Genomic DNA, 22,251 nt, shown 5'->3' on the forward strand with positions numbered 1-22,251 from the left:
CCTACAAACAACATAATCTCATTCTTCTTTATGGCTGAATAATAGTCCATTGTATATATTATGCTACCTTATCTTAATCCATTTGTTGGCAATGGGGCATCTTGGCTGTTTCCATAACTTGGCTATTGTGAACAGTGCTGCAATAAACATGGGTGTGCAGGTGCCTCTGAGTAACCTGTGTTGAATTCCTTTGGGTATATCCCCAGGAGTGGGATTGCTGGATCGTATGGCAGATCTATGTTTAGATTTTTAAGAAGCTCCAAATTTTTTTCCAGTGATTGAACTAGCTTGCATTCCCACCAGCAGTAAATTAGGGTTCCTTTTTCCCCACATCCTCGCCAACACCTGTTATTGGTGGTGTTTTTAACGATGGCAATTCTAACAGGGGTGAGATGGAATCTTAGTGTGGTTTTGATTTGTATTTCCTTTATGGCTAGAGATGGTGACCATTTCTTCATGTGTTTTTGGCCATTTGGACTTCTTCCTTTGAAAAGTGTCAGTTCAGTTTATTGGGGCAGGTCCTTTTATTAAGTGACAAGCCATAGGAGGCAAAAAAGTTTCCAGATGAACTGATTTCTTGCATGACACACAAAAACAGAATAAGTAAAAGGGATATATGAAAATATAGGTAAAAGAAAGCTGAGCACAGTGATGCACACCTGTAGTCCTGACTACTTAGGAGGCTAAGACAAGAGGCTCATTTAAGCCAGGAGTTCAAGGCCAGCCTGGGCAACATGGTGAGACCCTGTGTTCACAAAAGAAATGACCTAGCATAGTGTAATGACGACTCAGACACTGCCCGAGCACACTCGTCAGCAAGGAAGTGAAGGACTGGCCTCCTCAGACAGGGCCTCTGGCAGTGAAGCTACAGGGCAGGCCCATTGAGCTGTGTCTCACGGGCTGCTGAAGGCACAGCACTGGCACCCCTGGAAGAGGCATTGTGTCAGCTTTCTGGTGCTGAGTTTTGGAGGGAGAGGTCTGGGACACCATCCTGTGTATCAACTCGCAGTTGTCATTGTGGCACTTATTTAACTGCTTGTCAAGGTTCAGTTACAACTTGCGTTACAGGAGAAAGCCCAAAATGGAGTAAGCGCTACACTAATTATAATTAAAATACCCACTTACGTAAGCTCATGAGAGTCACAGCACAGCCAAACACACACCACACAGTGCGGGTGCTATGCTGTCTTCCAGGAATGGCAAAGACCGCACCGTGTTTCCCATCACTTCCATCACCCCAGGGGATTTGGCACCCAGACTGTCTTCTGTTCTACAGATGAGACATGAGTTCGGAGCAGTGTTGATCTCAAGTCACTGGCCAGGAAACAGAGGGCAGTGCCATCCTGGCCTTTGCTAGGCTGCCCTGAGGTCGCACGGCACCCCTCCTGGATGCCTCTCTCTGATTCTGTTGAAACCACCTGTTTCTTCTTTCTTGTTTCAGTTGGAGACTGTACAGGTTGCCTCTTCCTCTCCCTCCTCTTTCTTGGCCTCTCTCTGCTTCCGTGTGGGGGGCCTCGCTGGGGAGTGTGCAGGGCAGCACTGTCTCTGTAGCCATGCTGTCTCTCCTGATGGAAAAGAGAGAGGGGGATCTATTAACCAAGAGAGCCCAAGAGAATCTTTTTTATGGATAATTACTACTTGACCTAAGCATTTGCAGAAGACTTGCACGTTAAGGCAAGAAGTAAGGATGCACCTTATATAAAAATAATCAAAGCACAATTCAAAATAAAATCTTTTGGAAGTCCTCTGACTGCCTAGTCCAGGTGATTTAAGGTAGTAAATTACCTTTATTGTCTGGCATATTTCTGCATTTCTAACTCAACTGTGCATGCTAAAATTCTGGTTACTTTTTCTCTGTCCTCTTTGATGGCAAAATAGAGTGACTAGGCTATGTGCCTCCAGGGTGCTGGAGTCTTCTCAAAGTCTGTGATGTTGCTGTGACCTTCATGATCCTTGCCTGAACCTTCTCCATGTCCTTTTAGTAAGTACAGCAGATTGAGAGAGAGGGAATGCACACAGCCCCTCCCACTGGACATCATGCTGTGTAATCTTCAGTCCAGTTGAGAGTGGGTCATACCTTCCCCCCATCAGGCAACTTCAAAGTCGTTTGGTCTCCAAAGCATTTGTCAGGATCTGTGTAGCAATGCAGAGCTTTTACTGGGGTTAGAGGGGGATACTAGAGTGTGTTATTTGGTGTAATTTATTGTGACATCAGCAGGATGTGACCTCTCTGTGCCTCTGTGCCTCGTGGCTCAAGGAGGTAATTACAATATACACGATGAGCTGGAAGGCCCTGATTGGTGTGAGTTGTTCTCCTGCACCCGGGCCTGCGGTGCTAGAATGCCAAGCAGGCTGCTGAGGCCTGTGACCTGCCTGGGTGATTACGGGGTAACCTGAAGAATCTGCTTCCTAATTGCATCATCCAGCTGGCTTATCGCAGCGCACTATGTGCACGCCAGGAGTGACTGCTGGGCCGCTGCGCCCTGCTGCAGAGGAAACCCGACGCCTATTGCATTAGAGCTGGGCTCTGAGAGTGATTAAAGTGTGATGGTCTGCGGACCTTGTTTTATGTGGAACACTGTTAATTACACTTCCATCTCTGGGGACTATCCAGAGTGAGTCCTGGGAATTCTGTAGTTACCAGAACGTAACAAAAACAAAAGATGAAAGTGTGCAAAGTGTAATGACCTCTCCGAGTGTGCTTTGGTCTTTCAGGGACTTTGGAGGCCTGGTATTTTCCATTAAGACTATGCACAGTGAGTCACTAGTCTAATGTCACCTGAGTTATAAATGAAGTCTATATAAAATGTACATGTGTGTAGAGGTGTATACATTTGTCTTCTAAAATAGAGAAGTTTTCAAACCCATTTGCCTTTGGCTTCCATGGTCTGGACTGACCCCAAAGACATGGCTGCCTGCCACAGTTGGTGGCCCCCCAAATAAATGGAGGTATTAACCCCAGTTTGTCACTTGCTGTGCGAACTGAAACTCTCAAAGGCAGATGGCCTTGTGTTTCCTTGACAGCACAGGCACTGGCAGACCTAATCCAAGCCTCAGCCCTGACCTTGGAGACTGATGTCACGCAGGCAGTGAAAGGCACTTGCTAATTATGCAGACTGCTTGGCACTGTGGGTTTCCCAAGGCTGGCCCTGAATCAAGGATGCTGTGTTTCCCCTTACTGTTCTGTTTGTGGAGCCCAGAAAGCTATTGTTTGGATTCCACATTTGAATGAGAAGGGCTGGCCGGGTAGCAGGGTGGCCCTGCTTGGCTGCCGGGTGCTGTGTGCCAGGGCCCAGGGCACCCTGGTTCCCATGCCCTCCCTGCGCTCCTTCCGGGCTGACCCCCCTGCCTCAGCCGCTGCGGCGGGTCCAGAGCTGCCCCGGAGAGGAGCGGGGCTGGGAGGCAGGGTGGGTTTGGGTTTTGTTTTATTCAGATCTTAAATCGGAGAACAGTCCTCATTAATTCTCCTACCTAGAAGTCTTCGTGGCTCTGTAACAAGTGTGTCTTTGTCTAATAAGAGCTTAGAATAGAAAACATCCAGACGCCTTGGTGTCCTCTATAGGAGCTGGAATGTGTTTGCTTCACTCTCCAGACAGCAATCTTAGCTGCGCCAAGAGGGAAAAGAACTTCTGTCCACGATTCCGAAGAGTGGCCACCCCACCTGATAATGCTGTTGATGCTGTGTGAACAGCATCTCGCTGCTGCTCTGGGGATTTCCTTTCCTGCGCTTTCGTTAGCAGCCCTCACGCACGGCCTGTGAGCTGTTTAATGTGATTCACAGAATTTAACAAGAGCTGAAGTGGGAGATTTAGCAGAGGTGGAGAAGGGAAGTGTGGTGGAGGCTCCTGTCCCCAGGACAGCAGCTGCACTTGCCAGCGTAGGCCTCAGGGGGCGCCAGACGCCCCACCCTTGTCTAGAGGAAGCCCAGGCGTTCACTACTGCAGATGCGAGGCTCTGCAGCCAGTCAGAGACGGGGAGAGGGAAAAGCTGCAGCAAAGCGAGCAGCAGGACCCACAAGGCCTGCCACGCCATGCAGAGCTGCACTGACTGAGCAGCAGGCGGGCTGATGAGCCCCTGCTGCAATGGTCGATGGTCCCGGAGCTCGCTGGGGAGAAGCATGGGTGAGGACAGGGACCAGCCTCCAAAGCCGGGCACCCTGTGCACAACTCCCACCCTGTGTCCCGATGCAGGAGAGCGTGTGTACATTTAAAACGCAAAAGTACATTTGGTACTTGTTAAGTTTTTAGGCCCAGGAATGACAGATTTATCACTAATTAAACAATAATTGCATTATGGAGAGCTGAAAAAAATTGCTGTGGTACAGACAACATCTGGGAAAGATTAAAAAGAAAGGAACCATTCTTCCAAGCTAAATCTGCAGGGAACTTGAATGTCTTAAAACAAAATAGATCCTAAAGTGTGAAGGGAAACCTAGTTTTATGTTTAGCGTTTTGAAAACAGAAAAGAAAAAGACAAATATGTATTTATAGACACTTGTTTATTTACATAATAGACGTTTATGTAAGTAGATCTTCCTACCAACAAATCGTTTTTTTGACTCAGTAAAGGAGTTTACCATCGACTCTTGTGGGAACTATCTAGTGAGAAGGCTTGTTGTGGTGCAGATAGTCACCCCTTGATTTATGTCTGGATGTAAGCGAGGAGGGCTTTGCCCTGTCAGGAGAGCGGGGCCGGGGTTGGCTTCACGTGGACTGGACGCCACTGGTGGGTGGGGTAGAGGGAAGGCCCCCTCAGGTGACCACTAGCTGAGTAAAAAAATTACTAAACTACATTGAAATAGGCCGGGGAAAGAGAATCACTACAGCTTCTCACTCATCTGCTGTTTCTCTCTTGATTCTGAAGGGGGAGATGATCCAAAAAGACTGGATGGTGGTTTTTCTGTTCATTTATGGCCTTAATTTAGGTTTTTGTAGGAGGTATTCACTTTCACTTTACCTCAGAACATGTATGATTTCCATTTCTGGTTTTCTCCTTCTCATCTCCCTCTCTCTCTCTCTCTCTCTCTCTCTCTCTCTCCCCCTCCCTCCCTCCCTCCCTAAGAACTGCGCTGTTTTGTGTTCTCAGGCCTCTTTCACATAGCAGGTGGTTTTCAATAATGATGAGTTGGTGTGAAAGTAGAAGATTAAACCAACATGACTTGCACAGATCTTGCTGCCCTGTGACTGGTTGGCTCTCCCTCCCTCTCCTCCCATCCTTACTGTGCACTTCTCTGTGTTGATGCCATCTTCCCTGGTTTCATTGAGGGATAGGAATGGGCTGTCCTGGGCAGAGCAGAGATAAGCAGTACAGGTCTGGGTAGCTATGGGAGCCGGTTCAGGACTGGTGGGTAAGGTGGGGGCAAAGAGTCTCTTAGACCCAGAGACAGTGTAGTGTGGTCTCCAGGAAAGGAAGGCTAAGGGGCTGCAGCTCCAACATTTAGTGGAAGAATTGGTGAAGGAAAGAAGGATAGAACTTATGGCTTGTGAGTTAACATGGCCTTCTGGTTACATGGTTTCCCCAGACTTGAAATAACCTTTACATGAATATTATTAGGGCAGATGGAGAAGAGAGTTTGGGAAGGAACAGATTTTGGTAGATCTGAGAAAAACAGATGAGCAGATGGAACCCAGGAAAGGTTTTCTTTCCTTGTTTTTATGGAAAGGACAATCACTCTGGGTTTCAGAGCCCTGAGATGCAGGGCAGCCCTCTTGGCAGGGGGCTAAATGTGTGCCTTGTCACTCAGAAGATGCTGTACAGAGATGGGAAGGAGGGGCATTGGGAAGGGGGGTGTGGCTGCCAAAGGAACATATATTAAAACCATTAACTCTGGAAGATTCTCTTGATAAGAAAAACAGCTTAAGTGTGCTTTTGTGATTTGATGTCACAGGGACCCATGCCTGACCTGGGCGCACTTCGGTCTCCATGAGGGGACTTGCTGACCCTAAAATTATGTATAAAGGGTTTTATTTTAAAAACTACAATAAAGGGCATGTGTGAGAACGAGCTGCTCCCAGCTGGGGTGACTGGCGAGGCCTGTCCCATCCTCATGTCCCTGCAGGGCTGTTTCAGCAGGGCTCTCCTGCCTCGTGGTATCTCACTTTTTACAAGGTCTAAGGAATCAGGGGTCTGAGATTTGGAAGAAAGGCAGTCCCAACCGCAGAGCTGGTCTGTCTGTGTGTGAAGACATTTGAAACACCTAATTGAGCTGTTTTACTGGCAAACACTGCATGAAAGGAAAGTGTGCGCAAACTCTTGTTCCCTTTTGACAGATGAAGGTAGAATGTTCTCACCTGCTTCCCGCTGTGGTCCTCTTGGTAGTCCCAGGGCACTCCTTGGGCACTCCTCGAACCATCCTTTGCCATTTAGAAATCGTTGTAATCAGAACTGAGTGGTTCTCAGCTACATCAAAACCTTACCAGCTTGGGGTAGTTAAGCCACTTAGAACAAAAGGAAATGGTTCTGGTTTTCGGTCTCCAGCTTTGATCTTCATTTCTGTCAGGCTCTCTGCCTGCCCGTGGGCATGTGGCAGTGCTATAGGGTCTTAAAACTTTGTTCTAGAGGCAGGTGGCCTTTATGTAAATTCCCTTTTGACAACTACTTTGTAGATTCTTCTGGCAAACTGAGCTGAATCACATTTCTTCAAGTCATATGGTTTGATTTTTTTCCTACCATGAATACCTAGAAACTTAATGATATTTTCTGGATGTGCATCCAGTGACCTCTTAATAACAGTTACTATTTATAGAGAGGCTGAGAAACAGACAGACTAACTGACTTGCCAAGTTTGAAGGCAAGAACTAACCTGTCTTTGCTTTGTCAAGTTACTTTCTTAAGTAGATAATGAATTTAAGAGAATTTCAAGTTGGTTTCTTTTAGACAAAATATACGCATCAGTGAAGCATTAGAGATCATGGGCTAACAAGTAAAAAACTTTACTTGCAAATCACAAATGCCTCTCCTTCAAAATAACGAAAGAGGACGCCATCCTGTCCCTGGGGCGGCTGTAGTGTTGGTGTGTGAGCACTAGATGGCGCACGTTCAACGTTGCAAAACACCATGCCTGCACAGGGTGGCCCAAAGACTTTCAGAGGGGAGCTCTTCCTCCTTCTCACTGAAGGGGGGCTGTGAAAAACGTCTGGCAAGGCTATGTCACCAAGTGCAATGTGACATCAGGAAATTCCCTTGAGAGCCTCACTCGCTAACATTTGGATTCTACTGTAAAATACCTATTTTACAACACACATGGGAATTTCTGTCTAGCATAAACTCATGTTTAAGTTGTAACCAAAAATATGTAGAGCCTGGATCAGACCTACGGAGACCCCCATGGAGACTACAGGAGACCAGGCCAGCTTCTGCAGATTCAAGGCATTGAAACCTGTCACCAAAGTACTCTAGTAAACTAGATATCTCCCATCATTTGTCATGATTGTACGCTTTCTTCCTTTCATGATCCCCAGCTCATCCTAAATAGTCAATGATTTCGGCTGTTAAGTTCACAGTGCACCAAATGTGAAGTTACTTACTCTGCTGCAGTAGTGGTCACTGGTGTCCTCAGTCATAATCGTAACCCTCCCTTATTACACACTCATTACCAACGACAGCAGGCAGAGATCTAACCTTGGGGCACTTCTAGGACAGCTCAGGTAGCCAGATGTGTGGCATTTAAGAAAAACTAGCCACATGGCAGGCTCTGAGTCTCCCTGTGGTAGACTATACCGGTAAAAATACCGGTAGAGGGTATTTTTAAATTGTCCAAGAAATGTACTTTTTTTCTGAATCATGTGGGCTTATTATAGAAGTGTGGGGCAAAAGGAGTACAGAGAAAGCCAAGCTTGTCCATGACTCCTTGTTTAAGGAGAGCCACTGCTCACGTCTGTTTGGGTTGGATTTGCTTGTTTGTTTCTGTGCACCAGTTGTTCTTTTTCTAACACCAGCAACCCTGGGCAACTCCTTTGCCTGATAACTCCAGCTGTTACCAATGAAGTGTTTTGCTTTTACAGCCTCAAGCAGCCTGCCACCCTGCCATATTCAGAATGGTCGATGAAATGTTCAGGTAAATAGTATGTTCTTTCTGCTAGCAGGTGATGCAAAAATGTTCAGCTTCCAAACATGAATACAAAATCCTGCAGTAGTCTCTGGCTGTGCCACGAGGACTTGAAGGGTTTCTGGTTCCTTCTTATCCCTCTGAGCTTTTTGGAAGAAACTCAGAAGTCAATGTATATTTAAAAGCTTACACCTAAGAATTAAGACCACTTTCTTTCTGTGGGTCTTTTTATATTCCAGTAGCAATGACAGAAAGGTAGAGCTGAGTGAGGTGTTAAAATCATGAAATAGTCATGTGGGGCTCTTCCCAGCTCAGAATAGAGCATAGCAGGACCCTCTCCTCACCACATGAGGGCTGACCAGTCTTTGTGAAAGATGTTGCAGCCAAGGAAAGCTAAGAAAAGTAAATAAATAAGCCATTCTTAACAGCTCTTCTGAAGCTGTGCGTGTTTACAGCACACTGATCTTTAATGTGATGATGCAGGGTCCTCCTGGGTGAGAGGCGAGGAGCTCACTGAACACCACATGAGGCTGCCCTGTCTGTCTGCAGGCGTTCCAGTCCTGAGGCTAGGCCCCTTCGGGGAAGCTCGCCACCCTGAGTGCTTCCGGCCTCACATGGATGAGGGCGGCAGGGTCTGGACCTGCCTCCACCCCGCCTGCCTCTCCCATCGCCCCACGGGATGTGGGCAGACAGCAGGCTCCCGGGAAAGGAATTTTTATAAGAACAAATAACTAACTCCCCACTTCAGTAGGTCTTGAAATATGGCAGCGTCAAGCTAATGACCACAGAAGTAGGAACGCAGGGTAGTGTTGCTAGTTTGAAGCTAGCCAAGTTTGAGTTGTTGTTGTTTTTTTTTTTTCCCTTAAACCAACATAAAGAAAAGCTAGTTATATGAGAATATGTGGAAACCAAACTAGGTACACCTGGATTCTCCAGCTGCTCTGTGAGAGAAGTCCTGCTGCAGTCGCACGTCTGGGCCCATGGAGCACAGAGGCTGGAGAGAGCAGCAAGTCTCAGAGCCACGAGCTCAGCACCCCAGAACCCACAAAGAGCACTACTTCACACTGTGCAGTTCAGAGCATGTGCTCAGAAAAGGGAGGCCAGCCTCTCTTGCCTCCTGCCTCAGCAGGGACTAACTGCAGCCTGGTGGGTTGAGAAGTCGGTGAAGCTCGTGGGACAAACGGGTGTCTATTTTGGCCTTCGTGTAGTTTGAGCTCACAGGTTTGCTGCAGGAAGCATTTGGTGTGTCATGACCTGACTTTGTATTGTTCAGGATCACACTCTTGGAAACTGATGGAGCCCCAGAAATCCTGGCTCTTCTTCAGGTGTTCACTCGGTGCTTTGTAGAGGCTCTGGAAAGAGAGAACAAGCAGGTACGTCACATGCTCCCCACTCACTCCAGAAGAAAATAGGCTGCTAAGAGTATTTGGCTAATCACCTGATAGGAACACTCTATTTTCAGAAATTATGTTTGTTTTTATGGGCTGGGGACCAAATCCAGGACCTCACATTCTAGGCATATGCTCTTCCGCTGAGCCACACCCCAGCCCTGTTTTCAAAAATTTTGACCGACTGTTTTGCTCACGGAGAAAGCTTCCAGAAGACTGCCCTTCAAAGGTGAAACCATTTGCACTGAAAGGAAGTCAGGAGGATCTCTTCTCACCGCTGTGTCTGGGAGCGGCTGTTGTGTGGGCACACGTTGCCCTGCACGGAGAATTCCCCTGGCCCTGTCTGTCACTCTGAGCCTCTGGCCTGCAAGAGGCTCCCTGGCATCTGACTGGGACACGCTGGCAGGAGCTGCCACCTATTACCTAGCACTGCTGGGCATTGTGAGTGACGGACTCCTTCATCCTCTCAGAGGCAAATGTGAATGGGTGTGGGAGGGGAAGGAGGTACTGAGAAGGACAGGAAGGGAGCAAAGAACAGCAGTGGCCTGGTGCGAGTTAGATACCATCAGTAAACCGGAGGACTCCAGGGGCCTCAGCACAGGCCAGGCCGTGATTTCCGGGGCTGCTGAAGGACAGCATAAAGTGGTCTTTCTCTTCCCAAGAGTGGTCACCTCTGGTCACTGTGACCAGCCTTCATTTCTCATGGCCACATGCTTAGTGCTCATGTGGCACTTCGCTTTGTGGGGGTACTGGCCTACTGTGCCTCTCCTGTGAAGAAGGCATGGACCATGGTGGTGCTCACTGCAGCCTGACTTCTGAGGGCAGTCCTAGGGTGCTGAGCCCTCCTAACCCACACAGCTCTGAGCTGACATTTCTGCTCTCCAAGGCAATGACAAATATTTGTGACTCATTTCTTCCCGTCCCGTCTTTCTCTGGGGTGTCATCTAGACTACAGCAGCGTTACCACTGATCCCCAGCCTGGAATTCAGGTGGAGAGCGTGGCAGAACAATAACAGCCGCCACTCATGCGTATTTTGAGACCTGACTGTAAATACATTATCCTCGCAGTGCGTGCTTAGGTTCCCAGGCAGGACCTGACCTCCTGAGATTCAGGAAAGTCGCTTTGCTCTTAGCATTAGCTCGAGCACGTTTGTTTCTGTTGTCCTTGGTCATTGTGGATTTGGACCAGAGTCGTACTTGGTCCAAATGTAGAACCATTGATCAGCCACATGTGTCCAGAGTCCTGGAGTCTGGTGTGAGTCAGGGCAGGGATGCAGAAAGAAACAAGAATTCATCACCTACCCTTGGCTCAAATAGAACGGTAGCCTCTTACCTTTGCGTATGCCTCTGTATCCACCTGTCATTTCTCTTCTGTGCCTTATGTGTCCATCTCTGGGCAGTCACAGTCCTGGGTGCGTGATCCTCCTCCAGTCATTCATTCACTTATTCTTTTTTCTTTTGGCAGTACTGGAGTTTGAACTCAGGGTCTTGCACTTATTAGGCAGGTTCTCTACCACTTGAGCCACTCCACCAGTCACACTTGCTCATTCTTAAAGTGGATATCAGTGAACCCAACCTCCAGACAAGACCTGGACCACTACGGCTGATATCTTCTGTCTGTCTGTGCCCTCTGGCCTGCATCTCTTTGCCTTTCTCACCCCAGATAAGCACAGTCTTTGAATTCTATGTTTATAATTCCTTTGCTTTTTCTGAAAATACTTTGATCACTACATATGACTGCCTAGCACGTTTGATTTAGTTTGGGTTGTTTTTGTGCTTTGTAGTAGCACAGTACACATACTCTTTCCAGACTTGCCTTTCCACTTGGCACGTTACAAAGACTGTTTTGTGTCACCCCGTGGCCGCGGGGAAGTGTGGCTGCGTAGGAATACATTGTGCAAATGTACCACAGTAGACATTTGCCAGTGGGTGGGCACGGGGTTGTTTCCAGATTTTGTCTTCTTTTGCATGCATTGTTGCATTGGGCATCCGGGATGACTCTGAGGAGCAGAGGTGCCTGGTTACTGGGAGTAGAGAAGGACAGTGTGGGGTTGGCTGCAGAAGTGGGGTGCTCACTTACACCATTAACAAACATTCTGTCCCTCGTCAGGAATGCTGGATGTAGGTGCCCCTCACTGCCAGTTCTCTCTCTGCTTTTGCCCGTTCTGCATGGGCAGCACAGTATAGCTTCCCACTGGGTCTTGCCCACCAGACAGTGGGCAAAGTGTGCAGGGGCATCGCCTGAAGCTTGCACAGTGGCCCAGACAAGCAGCCGTGAGGCCAGGTTCCGGCTCCAGCAGCTCAGCAGTCTGATGATGGACCGGACTAAGTCCCCAGAGGAAAATTACAGACTCAGGCAAAATGTTGTTACAGACCCACTGGAAGGCACCAGAGAGCAGCTAACAAAGCAGACAGAAACAGGGCAGCCTCATCCCCTGAAGGGGAAGCAACTGAGCCAACCCCACTCTCCCCTTGGAAGCATGGGGCAAGGGGATCAGGACTTCAAGCGCATTGACTCGAGGTGGGAAATGGCAGAGCTGTGGGTTGTGGAGGAAAGAAAAAGATGAGCGAAAGGAAACAAGAAAAGATAGACCTGTGGAGGTGCAGTCGTGTTTGTCTGTAATCCTAGCTAGTTGGGAGGTGGAGATAGGAGAGCTGAGGTCCGAGTCTGGCCCAGGCATAAGCCTGAGACCCTGCATGAGAAACAACCTAAAGCAAAACGACTGGGGATGTGGCTTGAGCAGCGGAGTGCCTGCCTAGCAAGTGTGAGGCCCTGAGTTCAAACCCCAGTATCGGAAAAACAAAGAAACCAAACCAAAAAATACATAGTATTTACAAAAGTTAAATGAAAATTAAATATTCTATTTAAGACAGACTGGATTTTAAACAAAACAACAAAAAGTGTTGTCTGCAGAGACAAACTGAAGGCAAGGGGAGGGAACAAGAGCTCACTGCTTGCAGCCGATGAAGCCATCTTCAATAGTTCATAGTGACCGATTAGTAGGTCCTCAGGAGGAGCGCTTATAAATGGACAATGTGTCTTGTGGCCAGGCTTCAAAGTACGTGACAGTGAAACACGTACTTTGAAGAAGTAAACAGATCCATGCTCACCCCTCTAACTGAAAACTGAAAAGCACTGCTCAGAGCAACTTCAGTGAACTTGTGCATAGGGAGAGAGAAAGCAATTGGACAGAAGGACGGATGGTGAGATATCTGCTTCAGTTCCTCCCGGGTGACCCCACAGCACCCCTCCTCTGTGGTGCTTGGGATAAAACCCAGGGCCTGTGCACGCCAGACAGGCCCTGTCACCAGCCACACCTACAGCTGACTTTTAAAAGTGGGAATTGACAGCAAACTCTAAAACTGGCATGAAAATGCAAAAGCCAGGCTGGTGGAGTGGCTCAAGTGGTAGAGTGCCTGCACAGCTAGCATGAGGCCCTGAGTTCAAACCCTAGTGCTGCCCACCCCCCCAAAAAAAAGCAAGGACAAGATCCAGGCATGGGTGGCAGTCATCTATAATCGTAGCTATGTGGGAGACAGAGATGGAAGGACTGTGGCTTGAGACCAGCCTTGGCAAAAGTTAGCAAGATGTATCTCACAAAATACACTTGCCAAGGTGGGATGCACCTATAACCCAGCTAGGTAGGAGGACTGCAGTCATGGACAACCCCAAGCAAAAAAACCCCAAGGCCCTACCTGAAAACTAAAGCAAAAAAGACTGGAGGCATAGCCCAGTGGGGGAGAGCACCTGCCTAGCAAGCCTGAGGCCCTGAGTTCACACCCCAGTGCCTCACACGTGCACAAATAAATAAATAAGCAAAACTAACCTGTCTTAGCAAAATTAAAATATTTGTTGCCAGGGTGGGGTGGAGGGATTGACAGGGTGGTCACAGGCACGTGGGGGTAGAAATGTAGTCCCCAGACTCATCAGACTGTACCTACAGCCTGTACTCTGACTGTTGTCCACATTCTGCCCCTTTCTTTGCAAAGGCATTCAAAACCCCTGTGCCTCCGGGGTCTGGGTAGTTGTTGTCTTCAGTGCTCGGGGTGTATGAGCACCACTTTATGTTTTTGCTGCTCAAACACCAGTGTCTTGCCACACTACTCTGGTAGCTCACAACAGAAAATGTCTGTGACCGGGCTCATGTGAGTCAAGAACTTAAAAACCACCAAGAGTATAGCTTCGTTATTCTTAAGTTCCTGAAGGTGACTTTAAAAGGCTCATTTTTCTGGATGGTATTTGTAGAAGCACACATTGAAATTAAGTTTAAGAAATGTTCGGAGCAAGTTCGTATGATGGGTCCTTGGGACAGAGGAGGCAGGGTTTTGTGTACCGACACTCATCGCTGTATCACACTTGATTCTGCTCCAGCTCAGGTTTGCACTGCAGACATACTTCCCATACGCCACCCCATCTCTCGCCACCATGCTGCTGCAGCTTCCTGAAGGTGAGTGAGGGGCCCGTGCCCATGACAGGGAGATTTCTGGGGAGTAGCTCCGGTACCCAATGACCCCTCCCTCCTGCTGCTTATCCATCACAGGTCAGTGGCACTGGTGACCTCGGAGACCCTCTAAGCTTTGGGAGTCTCACTTCTGTGGATTTTGATAGGAGAGTCTGCTTTACTTCCCAGCTGTGGTCATGAAGAGAGAGAATGGGAAAGGCAGCCCTGACTGGGCTTCGACAGCCTGTCTCCAGGTGACACTGGCTCCACCGGTGCCAGCCAGGTCATCCGGCTGCCAGGAGCAGGTTGAGGCTTGGCTGAGTCAGAGTAAAACAGTGCCCTTGTTTGTGTTTCATTCTTTCTGCTCCATGTAGCCTTGTTACAGAAGTGACAAAATGAAGGAAGAAGTCACAAAAATGTAGGGGAATTTTCTCCTCAGCAAGCCCAGGGAAGATCTAGAAAGCATTCAGTAAGATCCTTGAGTTCTTTTGCCAGCCTTCTTCCACAGGCTGTGCCCTTCATTTGGCTGGTGTCCACTCAGTGCATGCTGTGAGCCTGCGCTGAAGGTCTGAGAAGTGGAGAAGAGAAACGTCTGCCTGTCTGCAGGACAGGCAGAACCAGCGGCACTGTCACCCAAAGAGCCGACATCAGCCCTGTCCCCGGGCCTGGACTTCCTCTCCCCCATACTTGTGTGAGAGCTGCTCGAGGAGAGGCTGATTGACAGTTCCAGAGCCTTTCACACAATCTAAGTTTCTTTTTCTAGAAGACATATGTTCTCATCCCCGGTGACCTATCTGCCACCATCCTCCCTGATGCTAGTGGGAGTGACGATGGCCTCCGTCAGATCTCTGGATGACGGTTTTGCTGAACTTACCTTGTGTGGTAAACTCACAGTGGGGAACTTTATTAACAAGATGACAGTATCAGGGTCACACAGCACCCCCCCCCCCCCCGTGCAGTGTGAGCCTGAGGCCAACCCTGTTGGGCGCCACCTGAAACGCTGAGCAGAAGACAAGGTGTGACCTGAGTGTGAGCTCAGCCTGCCTTTTTGCTTGCATGGCTGTCCTAGGTGTGCTTCCTAGACAAGCAGCGCAGACTCCTGTGCTGGCTCCTAGAATATGGTTGTCTGTCTGTGGCTTTGTGCAGTCACGAGTGGAAGTGCTTTAGTGTAATCTCCCCTTCATCGGAACTAAATTCCACGTGTGTTGTGACATCTTGGGGCGAAGATGATCACTTACAAGCCCTGACAACCCAGGAGCCTGAAGGAGAGAGGAAAGAAATTGTCATCTCAGCGACTAATAAGAAGAAGAAAGTGAAGAATGCCTTCAAAGGCTGTGAATGAGAGTGACGGGGTTGAGAGGGGAGAGATGCCATGGCCTGAAGTTTGTGGGGCTGTGGAGCCACAGTGTGTCCTCCCCCCCTTAGCACCCCCCGCCACCGTGTGCATTTGATCACAAAACCTGTGACTACGTGAAAATGCTGTTGTTAGGACTGCAGATGCACGCACCTCAGACACACTCAGCACCCTGGGGTGGCTGCAAAAACCAAACACCGAAGGAAACATTGGGTGCCTGTGTATTTTTCTCCTGGCCTTTTCTTTACTGCAAACCTGACATATTCTGAGCTCATGACAATCACAGAAGAACAGCTGGGCACTCCGCTCCTAATTCTTGTTGATCATTTTCATATGGTCTCCATGAAGTCACAAATTATTAGTGACGGAGCCCGAGGTGGGCCTGGAGCATCTGTGACATGGCATTTCCAGGTCCTAGGGTGTGCTGCACTCAGTCTTGTCAGTACATGTGCCTGAGCGGAAAGTGCTTTTCAGTTCAGCTCTGGGTAGACTGGTGGATCTTTCTTCTCCAGCCTGAGACAGGTCATGGCTGGACAAGGAAAGTCCTCTGGTCTTGGCTGCAGACTCCGCTAATGGGTCTGCCTCTAACTTCTCTCCACCCACAGCTATCCAGGGATGCCAGCTCCAGCCTCTGCAGTATATTTCGGACCTGCTCAGAGAAGCAGTTGAAGACCAGACTTATGGGTAAGCAAACACTGTCCACTTCCAAGCCTGCCTCCCAGGTGTCTCCCTGGTCCCTCTCTTCCCTGTGAGCAGGGCTGACAGCTGAAGCTGTACTGGACCTTCACCGGGCAGGTAAGCGCCGTTGCTGAGAGGCAGAGGAAGCACCCAGCTTCGGGGAAGGTTACATTAGCGAGGTGTATGTGTGCAGACATCCGCACAGTCAGCTCTAAGTAAGGTCTGTGTTTCCATACTGAAACATCCAAGCATGACAGTAAAGAGGAGAGACCTAGAGAAAAAGCAGCACCACATGTGGGGAGCCCTAGCCATTCTGAACAGAATAGGCACCTCTGGGTCCTCTGACCTCTCTACCTGTGTAGGAAGGAAGCTCTGAGCTACTCCTGTCCAATGGAGACAATGGTGACTGCTTTGTGTTTCCTCTTTTTTTTTATTTTTGGCAGTACTGGGGTTTGAACTCGGGGCCTCTTGCTTGCTAGGCTCTACCACTTGAGCCACTCCTCCAGCCCTCCATTTTTAAAATTGACATAAAAACTGTGCATTGGTTTTCCTCCTCTTGAGTAAATCTCCAAAGTCAGAAGCCCCTTGCTAATGTAAGCTCATCTCTGCAGCATGGTCATAGCCTCTCAGGCGGCACGTGGCTGTTTTCCTGACGCAGTCCTGCATGGCTTGCTTGTTCTTGTGACATAACACTCTAGCTTCCTTCCAGCTTGCCACATTCACAGTATTAATGACAGCACCCTCTGTCTTATTTGTCCCTCTTGCCACCCATCCCTTTCGACTCTCTGTTGTCTCATCTTTGAGCTAGCAGAGCATGACAAGGCTCCTGTGCCTGCATGCACCAACTAAAGGTTCTGGTGCCCATCACTCCCTCCACTGGAAGCAGACAAAACAGAACTGGCACCCAGACGGGCATCAGAATGCCAGCCACATGGTTGCTTTGTCACACGCTGCTGGCCCCTGCACAACCTTTCTGGTGTCCCTGCAGGAGAGCAGGATTTAGGCCCAAACTTCATGGGCTTCTGCCTTCACCTAGACCTTGGAGTCCACCTATAGGCAGTTCTGCAATCAGGCATCAGCACTCATGCAGGTAGAAAAGGGGAAGTACCAGGCTGATCTCTACTTGGAGCAGAGCGGGGCTCACTGCTCAGGTACTCACCTGTGAGGTCTGAGAGGGTAGATCCCCCATCTCACCCTCAGACATCCTGCCCAGCCTGCCACCAATATGGCCCCATGCTTTTCCTGTCCTTCCTTTTCCAAGCTTCATACAAACATTTACTCATGTGTTCTCAGGAAGGCAGGGATAGTGCTCAGAACTTGGGGAGCCCATAGGCCAGGCACAGCAGCAGGAACCAGTCCAACTAGACTGACACCACTCAGGGCCCAGCCACTCCTGTTCCAGCCTCTCCTCCAGCCACAGGGAAGTTCTCATGCAGCATGACCTCAGGCCCTCCTGGTCCGTTTTCTCCAGGGGAGATGTTGACCTGCTGAGACTGTCACTGTCCTTACCTCGAGGAGATGCTAGCCTAAACACATCACAGCTCTCAGTTGCACTGTGCTGGGGGACAGCTTCTAAAAAGCCTGCCTTGCTGTACCACATGCATGCTTACAGGAAAGAACGTGCACACAACTCCTTAGGGGTGCGTGATGGCTGAAACTCTTGACCAGAATCAGTGCAGCACCCTTTATCTGGAGGGATGCTGGTCTCTACCTGGACCCTGGATCCACCCCACTTTGGCTCTGGAGCTACCTCTGGGTGATTGCCTTTGCAGCTGGGGGCCCATTCTGCACAGCAGCCAGCTGTGCAGGCCAGTGGAAAGAGGCAGGTGAGATGCGTGGTCTCATCATGCATGTGTCCTGTTGGCCTTTCTCAAAGCCTCTGCCACTTATAAAGACTTAAACGTCAGAAGTCTTCACAGCACAGGGTTTAGAGGAGGTGACCCTGTGGGTGTCCCATGTTGGGCTCACCTGGGCTTTCTGAGTCTAAATTGCTTTCATGCAGGTTGTATGTCAGTAATAAGTACAATTCTAACCAACCGTTTGCTCATTACAGTTGCTCTAAGAACCAAAAGGAAAAAAAATCAGGTCGCCAGCTGCCATATGTCTTTGCTGTGTTCCAGGTCCCAGGGACACCCATTCGAGAGCTGGTTTTTCTTTGTCCATTTTGGAGGATGGGTCAATACGGTGGCTGAGCTGCTATTGAAGTCAGAAGATGACCCTCCTGTGGCTCTCCTGTGGCTCTTGGCATTCTACTACAGCCCCCAGGATGGGAGACTGCAAAGGGAGCAGACCATGGTGGGTACTGGGCCCTGGGGAACAGAGAACATCCTACGGGGGTAAGGGGGGGTTTGCCTTTCATTGGAACCCTAGGCACCTCCGCTCTGGGCACTTGTGATGTATGCCATGGTAACATGCAGCTGTCTACTCAGGTGACAATGGATATGGGCTGGATCTGCAGTCAGAGGTGTTCTGCTGCCCAGTAGGGCTGCTCCTGCTCTTTGGGCCTCTGGCTTAGGGCTATCTGATATATTCTTGCTCTGTGGCCATTCCACCCTCATTTACCTTCACATGTTGCCCCAGGGCTCTGTCCTCTGGGGAAGGACAGCACAGGGTGGCAGCTTCTTGTGCACAGCTGGCCCTTGATCAGCCTGGTGGCCTGCTTCCTCCTGACTTGAGCTGTCCCAAGTCAGCCTACAAGTCTCACATCACCGGCCTTGTTTACCCCGCTCACTGAGGCGCCACGTGACATCAGCCACCATGCTTCTGAAACAGGCCTTGGTCATTTCCTAAATGACAGAGTGGCTAAGTATGGAGCTGGGGAGCTACCCGTGGCAAAGACGGCTGTTATTTCACGTGGAGTACAATGATTGCAAGAAGCCGTGCTTTCATCAAAGACTGGCAGCTCCCTGGCAAACATTTATTCACTGCTTCTTAAAACTTCAACTGCCAGTGTTTTTTGGTTTTTTGTTGACTTTAATAATTGAAGGGAACAGGTTCCATTATGTATGGAACAGTGCTTCTGTTTGCTTTGTATCTTCTGTTTGAGAAATCCAGAGACTACTGCAGGTGTCTGTGTATTTTATTTACTGAAAGGAGTTCAGATTTTAGAAAGCTGAAATTTGAGGACAGGCTGTTTTGCAGAAATCCTTGTGGTCCACGTACGTGTTTGAGGATTGCTCTCTGGCGACAAGGAAAGCCTTCTCTTTCTCCCCCTTAAAATATCACATTAAACTAATTAAGGAAAATCACTCATGCTGGTGGTTTCCAAGCCCTTCTGGAGGCATTTCATATTTGACTGTACACTAAATTGGTCGTGGCATTATATCCACAGTGGTTACAGGCCCTGACAGACTCGCTTTTCACATACGGAGAAATCAGTCGTCCAACATTGGACTTCTAGGAAGCTCTTCATTGCTAAATCCTTCTGCTAGCGGACTTGGGTTTTCTTTTTCCTTAACGTAGTTCTTACTCGGTGATGCTCTTGGATAAAGCGAACCAGCTCTTTTGGAGCAGTCGGCCTGTTAGCCCTTACTCCTTGCTGTTCATCGGCAGGGACGGAAGTCAGAGCTTCTGGCCATCCCCGATGCCCGACTTGAGACTCTGGTGCGTGCGATATCCCAGGAGGGACTTTTCCAGGTTAATAAGAATACATGTCCTATGGCCCTGGGTTTTGTGGGCTTTGATCCCTTGATGGTCTGTTGGGTGACTTGAGAAAGACTGGACTGTGGTAGAAAGTGTGACCACCGATAGCGCCTCACAGCACTTGTGCCTTTGCGTTTGGTGAAAGGTGTGAGTGACTCGTGGTCAATCACTTAGCTCCTGGTGGCAGGAGTGGTTTTCTCTGCTGGCTGTCTGTGTCTGCGAGGTGCAGAACTGGGGCAAAGAGGGCACCATGCCGCCCAGGACATGTTCTGCCTGAACCAGGCCTGGCAGGCCACTGTCTCTGCCCGCTAGTGGTCATCTCCTTTTGCCAGGTGACTTAGATCAGGATAGAAAGACACAAACAGAAAAAGTCTGTGTTTCTATACCCTTGACTGTGGTGAGGCCTCAAACGCGCTAATCCTGTCCTTTTACTGCTGGACTCACCCTCACAAGAACATTCATCACAGCATCCGTAACAGTTGCCTAACTTTTCAGCAATAGGTTATTGTCTGAATAAATTGTGTATACGCTCACCGTGGGGTAGCTTTCTACCAGCAAAAGTCCGTGTTCTCGGGAACATGTTCCACATCGTGAAGAGGAATGTGAAAGATCCAGAAACAGTAAGTGGTGCGTCCCCTGCATAAGAAGAAAGGCAAGGAGGACATAACTCTGTTTCTAGCTGTGACTCTTAAAATGCAGGTACACATCGTTCTGATTTCCTTTCTCCGGTTTTTCCATAGTGAGCATATATAAATTTCTATAATAGACACCAAAAATAATGATTTTCAAAGAAAAGAAAACTTAGCTCCTCCTGAAAAACCTAGAGGACATTTAGTGTTCGCAACCCTTATAGAAGCTTTAGGACACAGAAAGCACTGTGAGTAGACGTCAGTCTGGGACAGAAGAGGAGGAGCACATCTTTAGGAGATACTGGACAAGGGTAGGAAGTCAGAGGCCAGCCGAGAACAAAGGGGGTGCACAGTGGCTGCCTTTTGAGTCCTGTGCGTTTTGTAGGCCTGTTTAATGGCAGAGGCTCAGGGCTGCGGTGGATGCCACCATAGGAGGGCAGGTGGCATGGCCGGGAGAGCGAGAAAGGCGCCGTCCTGGGAACACTGCTGCCCGTGGACGAGCCCTGTGGCGCTGTTTCTCCCGGTCTCTCTGTGGTCAGGAGAGCTCACCCAGCACACGCTGCGGGCTGTGGCAGACAGCCCTGACCAAGGCCTTCACTTCCCGGGAAACAAGTGGCTCTCAGATATTAAGAAATCAGCCATGGAATCCTCAGGCCCGACCCAAGTGCTTGCTGGAGACATGGAGCATAGCTGTGACGAGTCCCATGTGCCGTTTGTATCGCGCCTCTCAGTTTGTGCTTTGTTTCGCAGGTCACCTCTTGATGTACCATTCTTGTAGCAAGCGGAAGTGTCAGCATGAAATAAGCATTTTTTTACGCAAAAACAATCCACAGACTCACAGTGGTCACCGTTATTATGTGGATTTCAGACGTGACCTCCGCTTTAGCTCGAACATGTATGAACAGTGTCCCAGTGTCTGACACAAATGTGCTGTGCGTGTGCGTATGTGCCTGCATGTGGCGTGTCTCCCCCAAAACTGGCAAGGTGGAGGCGGCTGTGCTCCTGTCTGTGGGGTCAGCAGGGCCGCCAGCTCTGATTCTGGCTGATAATGAGGGTCTTCAAGGCGCATTCTGTTCTTTTTCCCACAACATGAAAAATCTGCCCACATTCTGCTGAGGACCTTTCTCTTGTCCTTTCATACAAAAAAGGTCAATTCCTGGCGTGGTGCCCCAACTGCTTGGTGAGTAAGACGAAAGAAAGTCAAGAAATTCCCGTTCTGCCCGTTTGGGTTTGTGTGGGGCAGTGTGTCAACTCAGCGGCCTGTGTCCACCCTCTCTCGGGCGCCAGGCCGCTCCTCTCCCTGGGGCTGGCTTCAAAGCACTGAAATCCTAGAGCCGTGTGCGCCCGGGTCTTCCCTGACCTCTCACCCTTTGCACTTGCTTTCCAGGTGGAGCTGAAGGCAGTGCTCGGCCGTCTCCGGACACTGTTCAGAAGCACGTCCCTCACGGCCACAGACCTGCAGGCTCTTGAGAACAGCACCACGGAGGCCAGACCTGCATGGAGACAGCTGGTCAGACGCCTCCTGCTGGACTTCCTGCTGTGGGCCCCCGGAGGCCATGCCATCGCCCGGGAGACCATCGCCCTTGTAAGTCTCCCTGTCTTCAAGTCCTAGTTCACACTTAAGCTCCAGGTAAATGGTGGGTGCCTGAGATCCCGGCCTTCGAGAGCGTGTGCCCAGGGTGCTGTCTCAGCGTGAGGCTGGCACCAGGATGGACCCCAGAGCCTAAGGGCACAACATTGATGTCACTGAAGAGAAAGGAGGGGCCCCCTTGCAGGTCCTGTGTGCTCCTGTCGTGTGCTCCTGCTAGGGCCCAAGATGAGAGCCCACCTTCTGCCCTTCTGATCCCAGTCACACCCGCCCCTTCCGCCAGGAAGACTCCAGCAAGAACTCACAGCGGCTGCCGTGCCACCTGCCAGAACTGGTCAAAGAATCATGTTTAATTTAAGGGAAAAAATCAGCTAATCACAAAGAAATACTTCCAGGTGACACGAAGGGTGAACAGTGGTCCAAGTCAAACGTGTCACTCATGACATCATATTTGGCAGTGATTTCTTGAATGTGACACCAGAG

At 49.4% G+C, this 22,251-nt stretch overlaps 1 protein-coding gene across 13 annotated transcripts in view; it reads left to right on the forward strand.

The window, feature by feature from the left end:
• Window positions 1-22,251, forward strand: part of Fancc (FA complementation group C) — a 184,420-nt gene that overhangs the window by 152,726 nt on the left and 9,443 nt on the right. For all 13 annotated transcript variants that reach the window (XM_074052583.1, XM_074052574.1, XM_074052572.1 and 10 more), the window contains 6 exons: window positions 8,004-8,056; window positions 9,321-9,420; window positions 13,808-13,883; window positions 15,837-15,915; window positions 18,030-18,204; window positions 21,568-21,765. In XM_074052583.1, coding sequence (XP_073908684.1) covers window positions 8,004-8,056; window positions 9,321-9,420; window positions 13,808-13,883; window positions 15,837-15,915; window positions 18,030-18,204; window positions 21,568-21,765 — 681 coding nt within the window. The remainder of the gene's footprint in view (window positions 1-8,003; window positions 8,057-9,320; window positions 9,421-13,807; window positions 13,884-15,836; window positions 15,916-18,029; window positions 18,205-21,567; window positions 21,766-22,251) is intronic.

Source organism: Castor canadensis, chromosome 13 (genome assembly GCF_047511655.1).
Source record: "Castor canadensis chromosome 13, mCasCan1.hap1v2, whole genome shotgun sequence".
NCBI classification, from domain to species: Eukaryota; Metazoa; Chordata; class Mammalia; order Rodentia; family Castoridae; genus Castor; species Castor canadensis.